Raw genomic sequence first — 24,542 nt, forward strand, 5'->3', positions numbered from 1 at the left:
AGAAGTGGGAAAACGAATGGCCCAATTGACTGGCCGTGGATTACGACTAAGTTACAGATTAAAGGAGAGGAGGAGGAATAGTGAGAGATGGTGAAAGCGAAAGGCCATTGTCCTGGCCTCTTCTTCTTCTTCATCTTCATAGCGGCGTCTTGATGGTGGTGGTAGTCAGTCTTGATGTGGCGGGTTGGGGGGTCGGGGAAAGAGAAAGAAGTCAGAGAGCGACAGATGGAGAAGGGAAAAAGGAAGGGCCTGTCATGATTAGGCCAGCATTTGGGATAGTGTGGGTGTGGGGGGGGGTGGCGTGTTGGGGAGTGAATGACTTGACATGTTGGGGAGAGTGTTCTATGATGTGAGGGAGAATAATTGTCATGAGGTGAGATGGCTATTGCATGTGAAGTCATGGGGGGCGAAATAAAAGGTCAGGCCATCGAGTGGTGGCTAGTCGGTGAACACGGGTACCCAGGGATAGGATTAAGGGATTAGGGGAGAGACGGGTTTGTTGGTAAAAGGAGTTGGCTGCGGAGAGGATGCGGGTGCGAAGGAGCGGCACTTAGGCCAGGTTATGGAGCTCTTGAGTTGGGAAGTCGAAGGGGAGGCGGAGGGCACGCCGGAGAGCCCGGTTCTGGACGGTTTGAAGTCGACGGAGGTGGGTGGGGGCAGCATTGCCCCACACCACCACCGTGTATTCAAGGATGGGGCGAACAAGGGAGGTGTACAGTCTAACAGCAATGTGTGTGGGGAGTGAGGAGGTTGGGTTGATGAGAGGGTAGAGCAGGCATAGCCTCCCTATTGCCTTTCGACGCACGTCATCGATGTGGGGGCGCCAGGTGAGGCGTTGGTCCAAGGTAACCCCCAAGTACTTCGCAGTACGAGTCCAAGGGACTGGGGTACCAAGGACCGTCACCTGAGGGAGCCGAATGAGTATATGGCGTCTACAGATGATGAGGGCTTGGGTTTTGGTGGGATTAAATGCCAGACGCCAGGTCCGAGCCCAATCGGTTAGGGAATCTGTAGCCCCCTGGAGCCGCTGTTGAAGAACTGCCGCACTCCGAGAACGAGAGAAGAGTGCAGTGTCATCTGCGTAGAGAGCTGAATGTACCCTCGGCGCAGAGGGCAGATCGGCTGTAAAGAGGGAATAGAGTAGCGGTCCAAGTACGCTGCCTTGTGGTACTCCTGCCCTGATTCGTCCTCGTGTAGATTTCCCGTCTGGGATCCTAACATGGAAGGTGCGACCTTCCAGGTATGTGGCTATTAGCCGAACATGGGACACTGGAAAGCCAAGGGAAAATAATTTGTAGAGCAGCGCCTCGTGCCAGACCGAGTCAAACGCTCTGGACACGTCGAGGAGTATGGCCCCAAAGTACTCCCTACGTTCTATGGCGTCCAGTGCCTCTTCTACAAGGCGCAGGAGTTGGTGCGTAGTTGCATGTCCCTGCCTGAAGCCAAACTGCTCATCAGGGAGGACTCGTTCTCGGGCAATGTGGATGAGCAGTCGTTTAAGGTACAGCCTCTCGAACACCTTAGACATGGCGGGCAAGAGGCTGATGGGGCGGTAGCTGGCAGGGGAACGAAGATCCTTCCCAGCCTTGGGTATGGCGACCACTTCAGCATGTTTCCAGGCAGAGGGATATTGCCTGGTTGTGAGGATGTTGTTGAAGGTGGCCGTCAGGATGGGAATAGTAGCTGGGGAAGCTGTTTGAGTAGGGCATTAGTCAGCTTATCGGGGCCACCAGCTTTCTTGGATTTGAGGTACCGCAATTGCAGTTCAACCTCCTCTTCATTGATGGGGGTGATTTCATCCTCTGGGTCCTGGATGGCAAGGAGTTGTGGGAGGCGTGCCGTTACCAGGCGGATATGGTTGGGGTCAAGGGGGTCATTGACCGGAGTGAAGTTGTGGGCGAAAACATCAGCCAAGGCGTTAGCCTTGGCGTCTGGTTCGGACACAAAGTCATTGCCAACCTGGACTGGGGGGATCCGTTGCCCTCATCTCAGAAGGCTTTTTGTGAGCCGCCAAGCAGACGGGTCACTCAGGTCAATGGCAGAGATTTTGTTCTCCCATGCCTGATTGCGGTGGTCTTGCACCGCAGCCTTTATTTGGCGCTGTAGTCTATTGATGAGGCGCTTGGTTGCCGGGTTTCGAGTGAGCTGCCATTCTCGAATGATCCGGTTTTTCTCTGTGATGAGAGCAACGATGCGAGGGGGGGGGGGGGAGTGGACGCAGATGGTCTGGGGGTCTGTGTGGACGGTGAGGGGTCGCTGCTGTTGCGGCGTCTAGGGCAATGGTGGTAAGGTGTATGAGGGTGTTATCTGCGTCCGTTTGATCGGCAGCAGGGATTGTGGGTAGGGCTGCTTCGACCCGTCTCTGGTAGGACTGCCAGTCAATACCGCGGATGTTCAGGCCCTCACTCGGCGCGGTCGGGGTTCCAGCGAGGTCGATGGAACAGATGACCGGCCGGTGGTCCGAGGCTAGAGCAATGCGGGTGGCAGCAGTGATGAGGTGGGGTAAACCTTTCGCCACTGCGATGTCCAAGACATCTGGGGGACGTCCTCCAGAGGGGTAAATGGTGGGTTCGTGCGGGCCGATGGTGCGGGCAAGGTGCCGCTCAGCGACCCGAAGGAGTCGACGACCAGATGTGTTTGTCAGTCTACTGTTCTACCCGCTGTGGGGAGGGGGAAGCAGTGCTTGACACCCGCTGGGTAGGGAGGTGAGGGAAGGATGTTGTGGGGGGTTGGATGGGGATGGAGAGGAGGGGGGGTGGATAGGAGCCCAAAGGAGCGGGATAGGAGCGAGACGCAAAGAGAGGGGGGGGGGGCGTGGCGCCGGACCCACCAGGGCACCGGAGTAACCGGCGTCCGGGCGGGCCGCCGCCGACGGTCCTGCAAATCGTTTCTGGCTTGCCTTGAATGACTTGACCTTTTGGGCAGCCCATGTAGCTGCCCGTGTGACTTCCACCGCATCGGGCACAGGTGGGGGGGGCGTCTCGGGGTTTAGAGCACTCCGAGGAGGCGTGACCACCAGCACACTTCACGCAATGCACCTCGCGGGTGCAATCACCCGCGAAGTGCGCCAGTCCCTGGCATCGATAGCATACCAGGGTCATCCTCCTGGAGCGCGGTTTCTCCATCGTCACGCAAACGTGATCGATGAGCGAGAGGGTGAGGAGGTTGCGGTTCTCCGGCGTGTCAGGAGCGGAGACAAAGAAGAGTGGGGTGGGGAGTCGGGTTCTAGGGGAAATGATCCTGGATATGACTGTAGTGGTGATGTTCAGTGATGAAAGTGTCTTCCTCAGGTCATCATCAGAGTACTCCATGGGGAGCCCTCTGACAACAACCCGTAGGCGGCGGGTCTTTTTAGGGGGAGTGGAGAAACCTATGTTGAGCTTACTGAGGATGATAAGGGTCTTAGTAAGGTCTGTGGGGGACTGGAGATACAGGCGGTAATTATCATTGCCGGACCATTTTAAGCGGAAGGGGTGTTCGGTGTGGGTAGTTAGGATGTCTCGAAGCTCCAAGAAGGGTCCCTTGTGTTGTATGTAGATGGGTGGGGGGGTGGGAGGGGTGGCTGAGGGTGCGGGTGTTGGAGGAGTTGGTAGGGTGTCTGCGGCACCATCAATAGCCGCATAGGTATTGCTAACAGGCACGTCCGACAATGACGTGGTGAACTGGCGATGAGGTGCCGTTTTGCGCGGCACCTGGAAGCCCTCTGCGTCAACAATGGCCTTCTTTTTCTTGGTGAGTCCGCGTTCAGCGGGCTGAGTGGCCTCAGAGTCTGATGAGGAGACTAACTGCCACTTCCGACGTTCAGCGACCGGGCGCCGATGGTCATCATCAAACTCCATCGCGCTCCCGTCATCGCTGTCGTCGGGCGCGGCAGCCATGTTCGGGTAGAAGATGGCCTGGCGCTGCACTGGGTCGACCAAGTGGCCTACCTCCTCTGCAGCGTCTTGGAGGGCAATCATTTGTTCCTGTAGTCCCTCCTGGATGTCTGCGTCTGACATCAAAGACGACGCAATGTACTCATCGTGTGCCGGTATCGACTGGGGGGCACATTCGGCATCCCGTATGTCCGGCATATCGAGTGGCCGGCTGGTGGGGGGGGGGGAGGGGGGAGCGGGATCTAGAACGCGGCGCACGCGGGCTTGTCCCACATGAAGGTGGCCCTGATGCGCAGATTTCCCTAATCGCCCTAGGTGCCGTTTCATTGATGCCTGCATCAATGAAACTGCAACCGGGAATGGCAGGGGTGGGGCAGGTGACAGTGGCTGTGGTGGTTGTGGTGGTGGTGGTGGTGGAGGTGTAGTTCATGGTGGTCAAAGGCAGCGCAATAACGCCGCCAGCAGCAGCTGTCTTGGTCCTCTTCATATGCCCAATCGTCACCGTAGTCGTGTGCGTGGTCGTTGTATGTGGGGGGCCGGATGGGGCCGCCGACGGAGCAAGCTCCGCCGGACGGCGATCCGCCACACCCGTCGCATCAGAACGCACGTCTGTCTCCCGCGGCATCCCAGATCGGAATGAGGCTGCTAATGCACACAGTCCGTTGCAGTGAGCGCTCCCTACTGGTGTTATGCCCTGCATGCATTTTCAGTCTTATGACTGACTGAAAACACCAGAGAAGTGACCATTAAAAACTGTTCACTGCAGTGAAAATGCCACATCACAGGGTAAAATTTAATATTTTGGAAATATGTAAGATGTAACACCTACTAATTCTGAGAAACATATTGTGTATACACCTGTTATATTTGTGGAGTGAAGCGCAGTTGGAAGGGTGTGGAAGGGTGCCAGATCAAAGAGTGCGCACTGCCCCCAAAATCTCGTTGCGTCGATTGAAGACTTTGCTTGCTGTGACAATTGTCTGCACAATTCTTCACATTCCACTTGAATGCATATTCATTGTTTTTTTTATGTACATTACCTGCTTCTCCGGTGATTTTTAGCTTTTGGTATGGGGGTTAAATATGTTTCTTGGATAATTATTAATTTTTCAGCGTTTTAATCAACATGAATGGTACAGATGCTTACGTCGTTCTACATGTAATTCCAGTGTTAGTTAACACGTCATAGCAGTTGGAGAGCATTGCCTTTATTTCATTATACTGCTTTCTACCATCTAGCCCTAAGGGAATGTTGCAATTGTTAATTTTACAACACAAACGTGTGGACAGGTCTACAGTAGGTTTTAGTTGTCCCCTTTAAATTTTCCTTTATCACTTTATACTACTTAAAATATGTGATCCATCTTTATTTACTATTTTAAGATGTATATTTACATTTTATAGATGAGGGAAGATCCTCTCAGGAAGGATACAACGTATTTAGGTAAAATATAATCAGAAATATCGTGATATTCCTTGGTAATAGACAGTTTTCGTTTAGAAGTTGGTACTACAAGAGCGGCAGTTTCTACGAATGTATTGTAGGCAATTCCTAAATAGGAACTGTGAACAGAGGTGTGCGAAACGCAGAGATCTGAAGTGGGGGCGTAGTTATCAGAATTGATGCAGAGGCCTACTGTTTGGTAGAGCAGTTAAAGGAGACATTTTTGTGACTGTGTTTTGTGTAGGCAGTCCACGCACAACATTCAGAAATGGCGTTAACGGGATGTTACGCCGTTTTGAAGTTCCTTTTGTTTATCTTTAACTTCATATTCTGGGTGAGTTTAGTTTGTTGACATTCGAAAGTAAAGTAGTATTTATATGCAGTATGTGGTAATTCTCAAATTAAGCTTTTTTTATAATCGATTTTTGGTAATATATAGTACTTGGTGTCTGGCAAGTAGGAACTATGCCTATAGGAAAAATTAAAATTTGGGGAGAATTGGAAAAAGGTAGCATGACAGACACCATTTTTAGACATACGTCATCCAGGATAGGTAGGCTAATAGCGTGGGAGGCAAAATCGGAGACTGTACGTATTTTATCTCGAGGACAACATCCAATTACAAAATACGTTATGTAAATAGCGTTCTACATGGTGCTGTTAACCACGTTTCTTGGATAATTGGTTACTTGTCATCATGTTAACAAACATAAATGACACAAATGCTTACGGCGTTTGACATGTGCGGTAGTGATATTATTAAATAATAATAATAATAATAATAATAATAATAATAATAATAATAATAATAATAATAATTATTAATAATAATAGTTTTTGGTTCATGAATCATGACTTTAATGATATTATGTACATAATGATTACACTGGTTTTTTAAACAGAAATTGCTTAAAAATTTACCACAATAAAGAAAATTAAAAAAAAACGTTATTTACTAGAGTAATATGTTTGTACAGGTAAGCAGTAATAACGTGCACGGGAAGCAGACTGTACTGAAGTTATACATCAGTGGCGTCCAGCAGAAACACTGAGACATAATTCATGTAAACAGAAATCACAGTTTTTAAACTGATGTAGCATTAATACACATCATCAGAAACAGTTTACTGTTCAAATTATGCATTATCTCCTAAACTGTCAGCATTGGGCTTGGTCTTCATTTCTACCCTAGGGATAAGATGGAAGTCATTTATACTTTAAAATACACATTTTGTGGAGTGCCTTACAGAAGTATAGTACCATTGTTTAATAGGGGATGTCTGTGGCATTTCTGTTTGTGTATAACTGTAACAGCCGTATATTGCAATGTATTCAAAGAAATTACTGCTATTAATGTAGCTTCTTCACATGTTCCTGATATTACAGAGAGGGACTTCTAGTAGGCTAAGTGTCATGTTTTGTTGTTGTATTATTAACTCTCATGTTTTGGAGTTGTCATATTTTTTCTGAAAAGGATAAAAGGTACTCTTTCCAGTGCCACTGAAGTTTATACATATGTGTTTTCATTATATCACTACGTTTGGCTAGCAGTGTTACAAACAGATGTTTGGTGATTGTGGCTATTAGTGGTCCTTCTTTAGGGTGCTCCATCAGTGACATATTTGTGATTCTTCAACTTCTCCAGGAGTATTTTATGATGAAATAAATCTCGGGTGAACAGCCTGGTGTGAGTGCATAGGACACAATATTTCAGCAATAGACCATGTTGCCATCATCAGGTGCGCTGATGTACAGTACATCAGTGCACCTGATGATGGCAACATGGTCGATTGCCGTAATATTGTGTTCTATGCACACTCACACCAGGCTGTTCACCAGAGATTTATTTCGTCAGTGACATATGTTTCACAGTCGATTAGTATATTATCTGGACGTTTTGGGGTGCCGATGATAACAGAGAGAGTAAATGTGTCTTGGGGTGAATTAAGGCCTCTCTGTTACTAATTTGTACTCCAGTCAGCAGTTTGTTTTTTAGTTATTTTGTATAGATTTCAAAACAACAGTGGCTTCATTCTCAGCAAGAACATTAACAGGATATACTAGTCATTGTACATTGCATTGTTCACTGAGCTAAAGTTTAAGATGAAGCCATAGTTTATTCAAAATTGTTAGCAAATAAATAAAGAAAAACATTAAATAAATTAGCTCAATGTATTCGTAGAGGTGTATCACATTCATCACAGCTCTTGACTGCCTGAGTATGAATACGAATTTGGAGAAAGAAGAAGGAAAAAAAAAACATTTGAATGAAGAAACATTAGTGAGAGAATAGTCTGTACCCTACACAGAAAATTTGGTAAAATCTCTTTTAGACCTCCATGAGATAACTATTTATGAAATTCAACATTATAAACACTGCTTAAAGAAGACAGTTAAAAGCAGTTAAGTTATAAAAGTTTTTTCACATGTGATGAGTCAAACTGCCAAGTGGACTCCAGTCATATGGTGTGTACTAATTTGAACATAGGTACTTAAAGTGTATCTTCTGATGATGATAGAGGCACAAGAAATTAACACACAACTTTTTTGCATATTTTTAGCATGCACCAAGGACAAATTGACATTATTAGTACTTGAAACTCCTATGCCCACTTGCCTTCAGGTAGACAAAATTTCAGTTTAGGCCTACAGATAATGCTGTGGTGCAATTATGTTATTTCTACAGAAACCATTATCTATGCAAAGTATGGGCAGATGATAGTGTTGACTGTGTTCATTATCTATTCACTCATCACCGCCACCACCATGTCACAAACAGCAGCAATTGCAGTACAGTTTCAACCAAAATGTGTGAAGCTGCTTACATTCCAGAGATCCACAACATTTTAAAGTACTAGTCCGCAACATTGTAGATACCTTGAACTGGGTCAATTGAGCCTACCAATAGCGGATGTCTGCTTCATCTTGTGATGTAATAATGATGTGGCATGTGGTGTCATACACATGCTAATGGGAAGAAAACAGAGCACTGACTTTTTTGTGTATATTTTTTGTATTGTAGGTTGTGGCTAGACTGATTTGTAACATAACCCAAGTTATAGGTCAGGTTGGAGGTTGAAGATTTGGTTGAAAGTAGGAAAAGAAAATGAATGTGAATATGAAATCTTAGGTGTGATGACATTTTGATCAGTGCTGTAGCTTAATGACATTCAAAGGGAACGGTTTGGGTATGGGTTGGTGAAATGATATTGAAGGTATCTGTTCATCCTTGAAGGATGTCATGATGCTGTGACTAATTGAAATTGGTAGACTTGTTGACCATGGATGAATAGTCAAGTACCGAAATATCCTGCAAAAAGGCAAAGACGGTGGAACTCTTGAATAGTGCCATTGAAGAAGAAATGTTTTGAATAGAGAAAAGAAACATTGCAGATATTTTGTGGACTCAGAGGGAGCCCTGCTTTGAAAGTGATCACTGCTAATTGATCATATATGATAAGTACATAAATTTGCGCCATCAGTTGAGCTTTTTTGTATGTTGGATCACATTCATTCAATTTGTTGGCTGTATGCAACAAAAGTCTTGGAGTAAACTGCTCATCTGCTGCCATTGTGTCTATAGAGTTTGATTAAACTTGTCACACATATGGACATAGTTGCAAATATGAGAAGTCTTTCACTAATACATCATGACAAAGAGTTCTTTAGTAATGCAAGATATCGCGTTTCATTTGTTTAGTCAGTATGAGCCATTCTGATTAATAGTATGAAACTTGGGTGGGAGGTTAAGTAGAATTGTTTAGACACATCTTGTATTTAACACATTTACGTAATTGTCTTGCCTTCAAAATAGTATCCGTAAGACCTAATACACCTCACACAATAGTGGCTTAGCATTCTTTATGTACTAGAAGATATTTCCATGTTAGTTTTTGTTCTGGTGAAAACGAGAGTCACGTTGGCCAGGTCTGGTGAATAGGATAGGTGTGAAACCATCCTCATTTGTTTCTCGCTGTGAACTGCGTGACACTCCTTGCTTTGTACTGGGTTGAGAAATGGAATGTGATGTTGAAGTGATTGTGCACCATACTCTCATTTGGGATGAGTAAAGTTCAAATCATGGTAGGTCTGTTCATTCCAAATTAGGTTCTTTGTAGTTTTCCCTAAACTGATAAAGGTGAAACTGGGGAGGGTTCCTTGGAAAAGAATGCATTCCATTTTCTTCCCCATCCATATCTTACAAAGGCTTTATTTTGTCTGATTGTCTTGTAGTTGCATTTAATCCCTCATTTTTCTTTCTGAAGAAGCTGTCAGAAAGATAACTTTACATGGTTCTCATGTTGATTCTCACCTGGTTTGCTTTCTCCAGTCATAGTGGTGAAGCACAAGGTGCAACATTTCCTCCCTGTATGCCTCCCAAAGTAATGTGAGGTATCTGCTACAGATTATCCTGACAGTGAACAGAAATTGATTTTAACATGTTGTTCTGTCATGTCAGTGACAGCAGAACTGCTGAACACATGAATCAGTATTTACAAAATAAGCTTTCTATCTTAATTGATGCTTCCCTGTCCGAGATAGCTGGTCTGCTGATTTGAGTGTGTAGTGAATGTACTTGTACCACATAGTCGCTTTGCCTATTTAACTAACAAAAACATGTAGTAGCTTCTGGTAACATAACATCTATCAGTTATAAGAATGAAAACGGTACAGTCATTTCCCCATGTTGCTGCGAGCCTTGTTTGCCAAATGGTACTCCTTCTATTGGGTCAGAAACACTATTATAACAAAGTACCTTAAGAGTAGACTTAGACATGGTGGGGTACAGCTTGAGAAGTACCCTGTGTTCTGTTTGTAAGGAGGTTTTTAAAAGCATTTTATCTGAACACAAAACAAACTTAGTTCTGTATATTGATGGGTGTCATTGTGAAATATCTGTGCAGTAAGCGGTAAGTCTTCATCTGATTGGGAATTAATTACATGTGGTGTTCCTCAAGGTTCCATTTTGGGTCTATTGCTTTTTCTTGTGTATATTAATGACCTCTCATCTGTCAAATTGCCAGAGGCTTAGTTTGTTTTGTTTGCTGATGATACAAACATTGCAATAAGTAGCAAGTCAAGTACAGATTTAGAAAGAGCTGCTAATCAAATTTTCACTGACATTAATAAGTAGTTTAAAGCTAATTCTTTGTCATTAAACTTTGAGAAGACCGACTATATGCAGTTCACAACCTGTAAGAGATTTCCTTCCAGTGTGAGTATAATGTATGAAGACATGCAGATCGACGAGGTTGACAGTGTTAAATTTCTGGGATTACAACTCAATAATAAATTCAGTTGGGAAGGGCATACCACAGAATTGCTAAAGCGCCTAAACAAGTGTGTACTTGCTGTGAGAATGATGTCAGATGTAGGAGATATAAATATAAAAAAAACTTGCATACTTTGCTTACTTTCATTCTGTTATGTCATATGGGATCATTATTCTGGAGCAACTCATCAAACCGAGCTCAAGTTTTTAGGGTGCAAAAGTGTCTCATAAGAATCATTTGTGGTGTAAATTCTAGAATATCTTGTAGAAATCTGTTCAAGGAACTTAGAAATCTGTTCAAGGAACTTTGTATTCTAACCACTGCTTCTCAGTATATTTATTCCTCAATGAAATTTGTTGCAAGTAATACATCTGTTGTGAATTTTAAAATTTTCCCGGCGAATTGACTGTTCAAACAAATTTCGGGCTTGCAGCCGGTCATTGTTCAATACTGGGCACCTGCCAGTCATCTTCAGGTGAACCGTCGCAGACTGGCGAAAACGTCCTGCGTTCCGCACTATAAAACGTACTGTAACTATTCTGCGCATGCGTCGAAAACTTGATAGTTGAACCACACTATTGTGTGTATTGAACGACGACCGGCTGCAAGCCCGAAATTTGTTTGAACAATACATCTGTTTCCAACCAATAGCTCAGTACACATTATCAGTAATAGGAATAAGAAGAATCTACATAAGGGTCTAAAATCATGTACCTTGGTCCAATATTCAGGAACACACATTTTTAATAAATTGTCAGCAACCATTAAAAACTTGGTTTCAGATAGAGCACGGTTTAAACAGAGTTTGAAAGCCTTTTTGATTGGCAACTCCTTCTACTCCATAGATGAATATCTTAACAGAGACTGTTAAGTCAGCTTATGTAAAAATATGTTAGATTTCAGTTTTGACAACACTTCGTCACAACAGTCAAGATTAGGTATTTTGCATGTGATAAATTTATTAATAGTGGATAACAGTGTTTCATTCTGTCTGTGTGTTAATTCTGTAAATATTAGCTGATCCAGTTTACTGCATTGTATTAGCTTATTTTAGACTATCTCCTGACAAATGATCAAGCTAGTAATATTATATTCAAATGTTTTATGTTTTTCAGACTTTATGTTCCACGCCCACAAGAATGATCTCATTTTTTGGGTCTATGGAACGAAAACTTAATCTAATCTAAGGCAGGTTGTTCTGTTGTATTTCCCCCTCATTTTATCATTAGAATTTGCTTACTGATCTGCCACTTGATGTATTTATGCTGAGCTGTGTGGGATCAAGAAAGCAGTAGTCAGCAATATCTCCAGATGGTAGGAAGTTCCTTTTCTGCAGCAATTCTTAAAGTGCCTTACAAGCTATCCAACCCATGTGTCTATGTATGTTCTTAAGTAGGGTAAAAAGGTCCTATTCGTATAGCAGTTTTGCTCAGGTTGTGCATTTTCTTCAGTTACACTTTGTATTACTGTAAAATAATCCACTTTTGACCTACTGACCTCCTTGACCCTCATGAGTGTCTTTATAATCAGTTTGTTGTTTGTCACACTCCACTGTCTGGTCACTTCAGCCATTGCCATATTGTACAGGATTGGTGACAGTCCTTCTCCTTATGTGACTTCTGCCTTGTCATCATCTTCAGTCTGATTAATATTCTTATGCAGCTCTCCATGCTAGTCTATCCTGTTCAAGCTACTTCATTTCTGCATAACTACAGCTGCCTACATCCATTTGAATTGGTCTGCTACACCCCAGCCTTTATCTCAGTCTCAAATTTTTATCCGCTAACTTACCTCTGTTACCAAGTAAACAATTTGTTGATGTTTGAGGCTGTGTCCTATAAACAGATTGCTTAATTTTGTCAAGATGTTCCATCACTATCTTTTCTCTCCCAGATCAGTTCCTTACTTTCTCATTAGTTGTATAATCTACCCATCTATTAAACTATGCTAATCAGTGTTCTTCTGTAGCACCACATTTCAAAAGCTTCAATTCTCTTCTTGTTTGAACTTCATGCCTTCCACATTTCAGTTGTGTTAAAGGCTGCAGTTAAATTTTTATTAGATGTTAAAATATTTTTCTCTTTCAGAAATGATTTTCTTGTTACTGCTAATCTGCATTTCGTATCCTCTCCCCTTCAGATGTTGTCACTTATTTTGCTGCCCAAATAACAGAACTCGTTTACTACCTAGAGTGTCATTTCCTAATCTAATTCCCTCAGCATTGCCTAGTTTAATGTGACTAATTCCTCTACCCCTGCAATTTTTTAAAAAAAATTGATATTCATGTTGTAACTGCTTTTGAAACACTGTCCATTCTGTTAAGTCCTTTACTGTCTTGGACAGAATTACATAACCACAAAGTTTTTATTTCTTCTCCCTGAACTTCTAATTTCCTTTCCAAATTTCTTCTTGCTTTCTTCTCCAGGTGGCACATTGGTTAGCACACTGGACTTCCATTTTGGAGAACAATGGTTCAAACCTTTGTTTGGCCATACTGATTTAGGTTTTCCATGACTTCTCTAAATCCAACAAACTAACTAATAACATCCGAGGAAATGATTCAATTAATGTAGACCAGTTTGTATATTCAAGCAAGTCATTTATAGACAGATTCCTAAACCACTTAGAAAGTGATTTGGCCAAGAAATGATACACCTGAGAGCTGGAATAAATCAATTGTTGGTCCTAGCTCCAAAAAAAAAGATGTATGCAAAATTGTAATAACAACCAAGGAATAAACTTATTGAAGTCTGCATATAAAATTTTTGCCAACATCATCAAATTGTACAAGCAGGTGTTGTGATGACTATTTTTCGTTGAAATTGCTGATAGAAAAACTGAAAATTCAATCCAGAAACACACATTGCCTTTGTTGACATCAGAGAATATGTTTGATAAAGTCGGTAAACAAATTAATACAGATTCTGGCAGATGATCATATAGCTCAGCAACTTATCGATGATATAAGCAGCAGTCAAATGAAGATGAGATGTGGGAAAAAGTAAACTATTTATTACTTCAACAGTAATAATTGTAACTGTTAATATATTTATCACACTGTGAGACAAAAAGGTCAATGCCTTCATAACAAAATGTTTACAGTTGCCTGCAGAACCACAATTGTACCCAGGCTTGCACCTCTTTGTCCTAAGCAAATTGATGGCACAGATATCTCTTTCAGGGCTTCAAAAATATCTAAATCACACTGGGTGGTATTGGGGCTATGTGAAGGATGCATAAGGGCTTCCCATTGAAACTTCTGCAGCATAGTCTAAGCAACCTTGGCAACATGCGGGTATGCCCACCCACAAGTTTGTTCAGAGATTCCTTTACACTGTTACCTTGACTTGTTCTCCCAGAGGGCTCGCCACTCTTTGGCGGGTTCGTGCTTGGCTGCCACAGGGCCCCAGCCTTAGCAGCATCTTTTCCCTTCTGTACTGCATCTTGATCTTCTTGCTATTCTTTTTCCCCTCCCTTGGGGAACTTGCCTGTGGTGTTATTGGGAATGTTTTGCATTGTCTGTCGTTGACATAAGAAAGGTCTCACCACTGTTCTCGTTCCATTTTCCTTTCACCTCTCGTTCCTCCGCTTCGGCATTTGAGGTTCCCCTTTTTCTTCTTCCACCTTGTGCACTCCTGTAGGTCGGCCCACGCATCTGATGCATAACAGGTGACTGAGTAGCACAAAATTCCCAGCCCCAGGTTGACAGGTAGGGTTTGCACGTACCTCCTGGTACAGGCCAGGTCCAGGAAGGGGCGACTGCCTGAGCTGCAACCTTCCCAAATTGCCGATTGGTCCCTGTCAGGTGTTCGAGATGTGTGAAAAATCACCTAAGGTGGGTGTGCCCCAGGGGCAGCTATAGCAGCGGGAAGTCAAGAAAAAAAAAGGAATTAGAGCTCTCTTAGTTATAGCAGCTATTATACAGTAATAAACTTTATTTCAAAAGAACTTGAAATAAAGTCATAATAATAAATATAAATCCAACCACCAAAATTAAACATTCAAGCACTTGAAATTAAACTAGCAACATCACCAATCCAATTAGACAGTGCAGTTAACATACCAGCACTATAAGACTTTACATTTTGATAATAAATAATTAAACAGTAAGAACCGTAAAGGCCCTGCCAATGGTCCTCCCTTCACGGGAATAAGCTTCGGCTTATTAAGCCCCTCCCAGCGGCTTGGACGACCTCCTCTCGGCCCTCCCATCTTACAGGAGAGCTTCTGTAAAGTTTGGAAGGTAGGAGACGAGGTACTGGTGGAAGTAAAGCTGTGAGGACGGGGCGTGAGTCGTGCTTTGGTAGCTCAGTTGGTAGAGCACTTGCCTGTGAAAGGCAAAGGTCCTGAGTTCGAGTCTTGATCCGGCACACAGTTTTAATCTGCCAGAAAGTTTTGTATCGGCGCACACTCCGCTGCAGAGTGAAAATCTCATTCTCTTCTTTGTTGGTGTTTGCCTTGCCTTCTTCCTCAGCTGCGTACTTTCCCTGATTATTTTGCTCAACATCCTGCAGCAGTAATTTGACTTGTTCTTCACAACTTGCAGGCCTTTCGTGGAAGATAACATCTCTGCTAAGAGTGACTTTATTTTCTTCTTTCACCCAAATTCTGTAATGCTGATCTCCATCATACCCCACGAGATGATCCTGGACATCTTTCTCATCCATTTTCTGTCTTCTTTGAACTTGGACATGGGCATAGCATGTAGAGCCTATTATACATAAAGGTTTTATTCTCTGCTTCTTACTGAACTCCAACTCAAAAGGACCGATTCCTTCCCAGATTATTATGCAGTTAGATATAGAATTTACACTGATGCTCCAACCAATTCTGCCCACATGGCTACTGGGATATAAGCTGCTTTGAGTTCTTGAAGGTTATTGCCATTTCAACTATAGTTCACATCTCTCGCTCACTTCCACCATTTTACTGTGTTGTGTAGGGTGCTGTCAGTCTGTTGAGTAACACATTCTGTATGCAGTAAGGCCTGGACTCCCGTACTATGGAGTTCTCCACCACTGTCACTTAGTAGCTCTTTCACTGTTGAAGAACATATTTCAAAGCATCCTTGCCTTCAGATTTTTGCTGTATGCTGCAGCAATACCGAATTTTGTGTAACTGTCTCTGAAAGCAACCATATAGCTCTTTTTATAGAAAGACGCATTGGAAGTTCTACAAGGTCTGCATACGTGTCAGCTGACATTAGTTCACCTGGTTTGGTTGTCTTTTCTCTCTGACCAAATGGAAAGTGATGTGCTTTGCCATAAATGCAGGGCTCACAAAATGCATTTTCCATGGGAATGCTTATGCCTAAGTCCCTTTCTGACATACCTTCTAACATTCATTTGGCATGGTGTTTATCCTGATGTCCCCATGTCACATGATACTGGTGCAGTAATGAAGTCTCTTCAGTGGCATTTACTACAGCAGTATCTTTGAGAAAAGTTGGTTGAATGTCTGCCTTGTATAAGGTTCCAAAGAGCTCAGTGGGTTCCATGAAACACACTTTGTCATCAATTTTAAGCCAACACTCTGTTGCTGATGACTTAAATTCACTATTAAGATTCTGGTCCTGAGCAGCTAACACTGAAAAAAAGTTCCTAGACAGCATCATATTCTGCCCATCAGTCAAAGATGACAACTCAATATTACCTTTTCCTACTTCCATTAGCGTTCTTTCCTGCTGCCTTTACATCACGTAGTCTGTCAGATTTCAGAAAATCTGTGAAACGCTCTGAAAGATTAGTCACATCCGTTGTAGTTCCATTGTCCACCCACCAGAATGCTCAATCTACTTCCCCTGAATGGCCCTCTTCACAGACAGACATCAGCAGAGAACCTACAAGTGCACAATTTCCTACCGTGTGTTGTGATTTTTATTTATTTTTCGATTGGAAATCCACTTTCTGCAGCCTTTCCCCTAGGTGGCCCATTTGTGTACAGTAATTCACATTTTCTTGAATCATTCTTAACAAACTTGCCTTTACCATCTGGTTTTTTGTTTACTAACATTTACCATTAATGCTTCCTTCGGCATTTTGTCACTGTTTGGATTCTTCGTGAGATTCCTTTCTAACATACATAATTGCACTGTCACTTCAACAGATGTTCTTTTTCAGCCATTGTCAGCAACATCCATCTTGATTGAGAAGTTTCAAATTCACTTGGTAAAATATGCAAGGCTCTGCGGACTAGCATAAGATCTGGTAAAACACTTTTGTTTTTAGATTTCAGCATGTTGTTTAACTTGTTCCACAAACTTCTATGTTTCCCTATGTGGGTAGAAACATTTTCATCTTGGTTCCAGCTAAAGGAGAAAAAGTCTGTACAGATTTTGAACAACTGATTCTTCAATGATTTTGAAACTGCTGCTTTAAGGTATCCCATGTATCACTGTTTCCTTGTCCCTCACCTTCTGATATACTTAATCACTAGTTGCACTAGTTGTTATGCAGTTTATGTAACTGTTGGCCTTTCGATACAAATCGCTTTTGCGCTGTGTTCTAGTGGTTTGGGCTTCACTGATCTCCTCTCAGTGACATTGAATACACCTTCGTGGTAATCCAGCCGATCTCGTATTTTCCTTTTCTAAATTTGCCAGTCCACTTCTCCAGTCAGTGGTTTAATATTTTCGGACATATCCATTTCTGCAGAACTCAGAACTTCATCTGAGAGTGCAGTATGTGGCCTAAAGTTATGTACTGAATACAAATCTGTTAACCTTAAAACTCAGCTGTCATTGTTTCTAAACTCAACTCAGCTGGCTGTACTCTACTCGGAACTCAGTTGACGACACTTGGGAATGTGGGTCTCATGGGAGGCATGCCAGAGATAAGTCCCTGCAGTCGCACTATCCTCTGTGTCCTCGGTGACTCAGATGGCTTGAGCGTCTGCCTTGTAAGCAGGAGATCCTGGGTTTGAGTCCCACTCAGGGCACACATTTTCAACTGTCCCCGTTAAATTATATCAACACCTGTATGCAGCTAAGGGCATTCATTTCATTGTAATTTCAATTTAAACTCAAATTCTGACTGCTGTATTTGATGGTTGATATAAAATCTCATTTTGATGCTTGCTTGCACTAACACACCTCAGAGGAAGACTTTATGACAACACTTTTTCACTCTAATCACATGTTGCCTTATTTTTACAAGCTTTTCTTTACTGTTTCGAGCCATTAATTCGCTGTAGACTCTTAAACAAAACTGGACTTGTAACCTGTTACATCTACTTGTTTTAGGATGAAGGCTGTAACTATTACACTGATTTTTTTTTCCATATTGCGCAAAGACATACTTCTGTAAACAACTCAGTTACATTTATTGTCTCTCCAGAGACACCGCAGCACAAGTGCTGCCACTCTTGTTCGAAACTTACTTAATTAGAGACATATATAACTTGTACACTTCCTCCATTAGGTCCTGATATCTTCCTATGTGATTTCGATATTTTTGAGCCCAGAAGAAAGCCATTCATGGCTGTTGATTTGCTTAGGACGAAGGGGTGTGCACCTGGGTACAATCATTGTTCTACAGGTAACTGCAAACATTTTTTCCATGTAGGCAGTGAGTGACTGTCTTGTCTTACAGTGGGATAAATGTATTAACAGTTCTGGCCATTACTTTTGAAATAATAAACAGTGTACTTACTTTTTTCCAGCTGTCTTAATTGTATAATTGTATAATTATATATACAAATTTTACACAACAAATTTAATCTGTGTCAAGAAAGAGAGCAAATTACAGGAGTGGGGTAGAATACATGCAGCAGTAAAATTGGATATGGCCTTTCATCACTCTTGTTTATTATTTATATGAATAAAGTAATCAAAGAGTAGAGACTAATGCCACATGGCTTCATTCAAATGAACCTAAACACAAAGCTAGATGCTTTATGTTCTGCAGATATTTATCTCTTCTCTTGTAGCAGCCTTAGAGGATGACCTATAGTGATCCGTTACAGATTATATCCGAAAAATACAGTTTGGACATAAGCACTGAAAAACAAAATATGGCCTTCTGTGGAAAATACTCAATACAAAGTAATACCTGTTTGAAAAATAAAATTCTTGAAAGAGTGGACACATTCACATATTTAGGTTATAAACTGTCCTTTCTGGCAGAAACAGACTTAGGCGAGGAAGCCACCAGATACACAAAAGTAATGCGTGTCGTTAATAATGTAATGAAACCTTCCCTAGTCCAGAAACACACCAGAGTATGTCTTTACAAGATATTAGCAAGACCTTTAGTGTGCTGTGGTCGCAAAGCCTGGACAATAAAGGCAGCCTGTGGAATGAAATTCTTGAGATGAACAGCTGTGAACACCAAATGGGACCACAAAAGGAATGAAGCTGTATTGAAGGAACTTATATTCATAACTGCCAAAACTTTTGGAGAATATGGTACAAATGCATACAAATATGTACTTTCTGTTGGCTTCCAATACACTTGGAATGTGGGAAATGAGAAGAGTTGTTTGTTTGACCACGATTGCCTGTACGAAACACATGGTAGCATAGTATAAAGTCCTATGGTATTCCATATCTACAGCCAGCTTGGTTACTAGGGAAAGGGGGGGGGGAGATATGTGTAAAAATGGAAGAATGAGTAGCTGAAAATGATTAACTAGATAGTGTTTCAAAGTGGTGAATTACCTTGAAGTATACCGTATCTCTGTCTCCAAAGGCAACAAAATTACATGAATCTGGTAATTTTAGAAAGTATGTTATGGGTTTTAAAATGTAAGTTCTCACTTATATGCACATGCAGAAAATGGAGATGGTACCTTTTTATGATCCCAGTTAGTGGGACACACCTTGGAGTTGTGTACTTTCTGCAGAAAGCCACTTGATAGCTTCAACAAAATACATGCAGTGTTCTTGAAGGCTTTTTCATTGACTGCAGAATAATACTTACGTTCTAAGAAGAGCAGTTATTTTTGCTTGCCATTTAAACTAAAATAGGTTGTTCATGTATAGCAAGAAATGCAAAGTGCCCTTGATCAGACCTTGTGTAATGTCCTTAGATTTTTTTCCCAATTCATGAGAGTTGAAAAATAAACATTTTCTGTTTTACTCTTATGCAAAGAATACCAGTTTCATAATTCTTGCAGTAACTCTTAGAAAATTTGCTTATCCTGTAACAGGGTGCACTGTTTTAATAACTTGGCAGATTTATTTTATTTTAACTTTGTGGCCTTAATACTTTCCTGTTATCAGTTGTCAGTTAAGGTAAGACAGTCAGGTGCACCATCTGTATGTTAAATTTGTAAATTTTGATCTCTGTGTAACTGTATTTTAATTGCCAGTGTATTAGGTTTTCTGAGGCAGAGATTGGGGATAAGCCCAGTATTTGCCTACCTGAACATAGAAATCTCCCTAAAATGACACTCAGGATGACTGGTGTCTTATACCAATATTTGTTAACCCACTGCACAGATTTGATTCTGGGTCTGGCTCGCCCTGTCTAGTGCGTTGTGCGTTAAGCTATGCAAGCAGGTCTGTCACTTTTTGGTTATTGAAAAAAAAATGTAATTTTAAGCACATATTGAACAACACTGAACATTTAATCTATTCTGATTGATACTTTGAAAAACTCTTGTCATGTTCACAATACAAAGAGTGCTCTACAGCTTACTTAACTTGCATTGGTCATGAATTTCTCACCCAGCAAAAAGTCCCAAGTGTCTGGAAAAAAGCACTGGTGACTCCTGTGCGTAAGAAAGGTAAAAGAATGAACCTGCAAAATTACAACCAGTATCCCTAACTACTGTTTGCTGCAGAATCCTTGAACGTATTATCAGTTTGAATGTAATAAACTTTCTTGCACAATATACTGAGAACTGTGGACGAAGGGTAGCAGGCAGATTCCATATTTCAAGATTTCTGGAAAGCACTTGACACTGTGCCCCATTGCAGGCTGTTAATGAATATATGAGCATATGGAATAAGTTCACAGGTATACGAGTGGCTCGAAGACTTAGTAAGTAATAGAACTCAGTATGTTGTCCTTGACGGCGAGTCTTAATCAGACACAAGGAAATCATCAGGAGTGCCCCAGGGAAGTGAGATAGGACCACTGATGTTATCTATGTACATACATGATTTGACAGACAGGGAGGGCAGCAATCTGGGGTTGTTTGCTGATGATGCTGTGGTGTTGAAATTGAGAGTGTAGGAAGATACAAGATGACCTAGACAAAATTTCTAGTTGGTGTGATGAATGGCTGCTAGCCTGAAATGTGGAAAAATGTAAGTTAATGCGGATGAGTAGGGAGATCAAACCTGTAATATTGGGATACAGTATTACTAGTGTCCTGCTTGACACAGTAAAGTCTTTCAAATATCTGGGTGTTACACAAAGCGATGTGAGGTGGAATGAGCATGTGAGAACTGTGATAGGGAAGGCGAAGGGTCAACTTTGTTTATTGGGAGAATTTTAGGAAAGAGTGGTTCATCTGTAAAGGGGACTGCATATAGGACACTGGCGTGACTTATTCTGGAGATCCGTAGCAGGTCAGTTTAAAGGAAGACATTGAAGCAGTTCAGAGGTGGACTGCTAGATTTCTTACTGGCAGGTTCGATCAACACACAAGTGTTACAGAGATGCTTTGGGAACTCAGATGGGAATCCCTGGAGGGAGGCAACATTCTTTTCGAGAAACACTATTGAGAAAATTTAGAACACAGGAATTTGAAGCTGACTGCTGAAAGATTCTACTGCTGCTGACATACATTGCACGTATGGGCCACAAAGATAAGAGAAGTTATGGCTCATACAGAGCCATATAGATAGTCATCTTTCCCTCGCTCTGTTTGAGAGTGGAACAGGAAAGGAAATGACTACTAGTGGTACAGGGTACCCTCCGCCATGCTCTGTACAGTGGCTTGCGGAGTATCTATGTAGATGTAGCATCTTAAAACAGTTTTCAGGGCAGGTTGATCATTAATGTATGCATCATGTTCGTACTGTTGGCAATTACTGCGTGCCCCGACTTTATGGTGGATGATCAGCTCGCCAAAGACCATAATTGATACCTGCAAAGACCTGGATTTAGAAGGTACCAGTGGCTTTTGAGGCGGTGGTGGCAGCAGTGGCAACAGCAACTCTCATCAGCACAGTCAGTCAAACGTAGTTGGCAGTGGTATTGCATATCATAGTTATCTCAGTAGACCATGGATGGAGTCATGGGTTCCATCGTGGTACTAAGTGGCTGCAACACTTGAGGTACAACTGAGAAATAAGCTTTGGAAGTCCGGTTATACACACTTCTTGGGCTACACTGCTAATGTTATCCTTCTGTGGGGATGACTAATGTGTCTTAGTTTTGTGGGTTTGTTAGCACTTATGACTGTTTCATGATGTTGCAACGTCACCTTTTAGATGCTCTTCTTGTACTGTCAGTAACTGAAAGTTACTCTTTAATTTGAACAGAGTTCTCTTGTGACACAGTCACCTTTATGATGATATCCCTTTTTTCCCATGTTATTTTGTTATGTTGCTTGCTTAAGATTGTAAATTTGTGGTAAGATCTTACGGGACCAAACTGCCCTAGGCTTACATACTACTTTATCTTATGATGTGAGCAAAAACAAACACACACACACACACACACACACACACACACACACACACACACACACACACGCCCTCCCCCCTTTCCCTACCACAGTTCTCACATGCTCATTCCACATCACATCGGGGCCCCCCCCCCCCCCACACACACACACAAGGGGAGGGGGGGGTCGAACCTCCGACGGGGGAGCGTCGTGGACTGTGACAAGATGCCTCAGACTGTGTGGTGGCTACCATGCGTGGAGCTTGCTTGAGGGGGGTCCATCCGGTGTATTGGATGGGGTATTGGAATAACTTCCATGTTTGCTTCTATTCCATCAGTGATTCTCTCTTGCTGGGATTCTGCCTGACCATTGACCCTTTCTGCTCTGCCTCTGGCATTGCCCTTGAAGTACTTCAACAATTTTTAAAATCCACATGGAATATTGTTATGGGGTAAAACAATTTAGTGAGACAAATTTAACAGCAATAATTATACAGTGTACAACTTAGTTTTCTTTCTCCTCCCTCATAGCTGAACCATAAGGCTCTTGTGTTGACTCTTAATCCTGTAACATTACAAGTTCAATCCATCGAATGCATCATCTTGATCTTTCTCGAAGTCACCACTTACAAGCTAACAGTGTCTTTCATAAGTTTAGAAGTTTAGTAGTAGTTTAAACATAATGTAAGGAGAAGACAGATTGCTACTTACCATACAGGTGATACGTTAAATTGCAAACACACACAGTTACACTTACCATTAGCTTTTGGCCATAGTCATCGTCAGAAAAACATCATTTTCACAATTAAGCACCTCTCGTGAACATATTACCACCAATCGCTAGGTCAGACCAAAATGCCTTGAGCTACCAGAATTGACAGTTGTGTTGATGATGTGTGCTTGCTTATGTGAATGAATGGTGTGCGTGTTTCTTTCTCTGATGAAGGCTGTGGCCGAAAGTTTATGTCTAAGTCATTTACTTTTACCTGTCTGCAACCTAACCTGTCTTATTTATGGTGAGTAATAATCTATCCTTTCCTTTCATTGTTGATCTTCCAGTCTGGAGTTTCCATTGTTTGACTTTAAATTAAACATATCACTTATTAATCCCTAGCTATATTAACAAACCTTCGCTGGGTATCTTGTGAAACGTAACTCTGAGTGGTGTACAGACTCTCGTTTAAAGCAAAAGCCGATTACCCAAATCACAGTCGAAACCCCCTGCAACACTGTAAGGTGTAACAACTTTTAGCCTTAAAGTTGCGATGTTGTTTATCATGATATTCATGCACGTGCTGGAGCATTTGCATTACTGTGATTCATCCTTTTTCCCTCACTAAAAGTTCAGTTCATCTAGCAAGCATATGTTGTCTGGGTTCACGATATTAGTCAGGGAGATTAATTTCTGGGTTGACAGCACTTCCAGCAGCTTTTCTGGCCAATACAGCATAGGTTGTGTCCACTTGTGTATACTCGTACAGGTGACCGTAGCTGGAAAATGGAGTGTTGTCCTGCAGTGTTAAGTCATACCAATTATCATTACTCTGCTGTCCCACGATTCCATTCTGGTCATGCCCTTTGGTTTCCCATTTTTGAACCAATTTATGATTATTATTTCTGGTGGAAAAAAAATTGGTAGACCCAGTGTGTGTCACTTTCTGGAATGGTTTGGCTTTTCACAAGAAGATTTGAACCTTGCATGCCTGTGCATTGCCAGTGTATACCATGCCACCTTGGGAAATCGTAATTCTTTCACTCTGAAATTCCTGTAATTCTTTGAATGATGTCGGAATGTAGGCTTCTCTCTGCACCATTATCTTTTATGTCTGTACCTGTTGGTAAGCCACCTGAGAGAGAAGGAACATTTATTACTTACTCTCCCTCCTCTGATAGGTCTAACTACATGGAATGAGCAATTCAACCTCAACATGCAATTGATGTGCTCGAAGTGCCTAAGGCATCCTGTGTGAACTTTGCTCATTACTGGCTGGTCCTTTTCTTATTTTTTTTAGACTTTGCTTTCTGTACTACAAATGATGATACCACTTGGGGTAGAGCATCCACAGCTCCCTGAAACAGCTTAACATACCCCCATGTGAAGTGTGGAAGTTCCTGTCAGCATATGTATTGACAGGAGATGTCATTTTCACCACCTGGTATGTTCCATGGTATTGGGTTAGGAATTTCTTTGGTTTACCCTTAGGCATGTATGGCTTTGTTACCAAAACCCATTGACCAACCCTGTAGTGTCACAACTTCCCTACACATTGTCCTAGCCATTCCTGATGCTCTACAGCCTTCGTTTTGTGCACTCCACTTTTTGCCAAACATATTGCAGCCTTTTTTTTTTTTTTTTTTTTTTACTGGTTGATCATTGGTTTCAAGCTTTGAG

At 42.1% G+C, this 24,542-nt stretch overlaps 1 protein-coding gene across 1 annotated transcript in view; it reads left to right on the forward strand.

Moving 5' to 3' along the window:
• The first annotated feature begins 5,421 nt into the window (after nucleotides 1–5,421).
• The window catches only part of LOC126184629 (CD82 antigen), an 84,677-nt gene continuing 65,556 nt past the window's right edge, over nucleotides 5,422–24,542 (forward strand). The window contains exon 1 of the mRNA XM_049927101.1: nucleotides 5,422–5,653. Within this exon, the coding sequence (XP_049783058.1) occupies nucleotides 5,588–5,653 (66 nt within the window). The 5' untranslated portion in view covers nucleotides 5,422–5,587. The remainder of the gene's footprint in view (nucleotides 5,654–24,542) is intronic.

Source organism: Schistocerca cancellata, chromosome 4 (genome assembly GCF_023864275.1).
Source record: "Schistocerca cancellata isolate TAMUIC-IGC-003103 chromosome 4, iqSchCanc2.1, whole genome shotgun sequence".
In the NCBI taxonomy this organism is placed as follows: domain Eukaryota; kingdom Metazoa; phylum Arthropoda; class Insecta; order Orthoptera; family Acrididae; genus Schistocerca; species Schistocerca cancellata.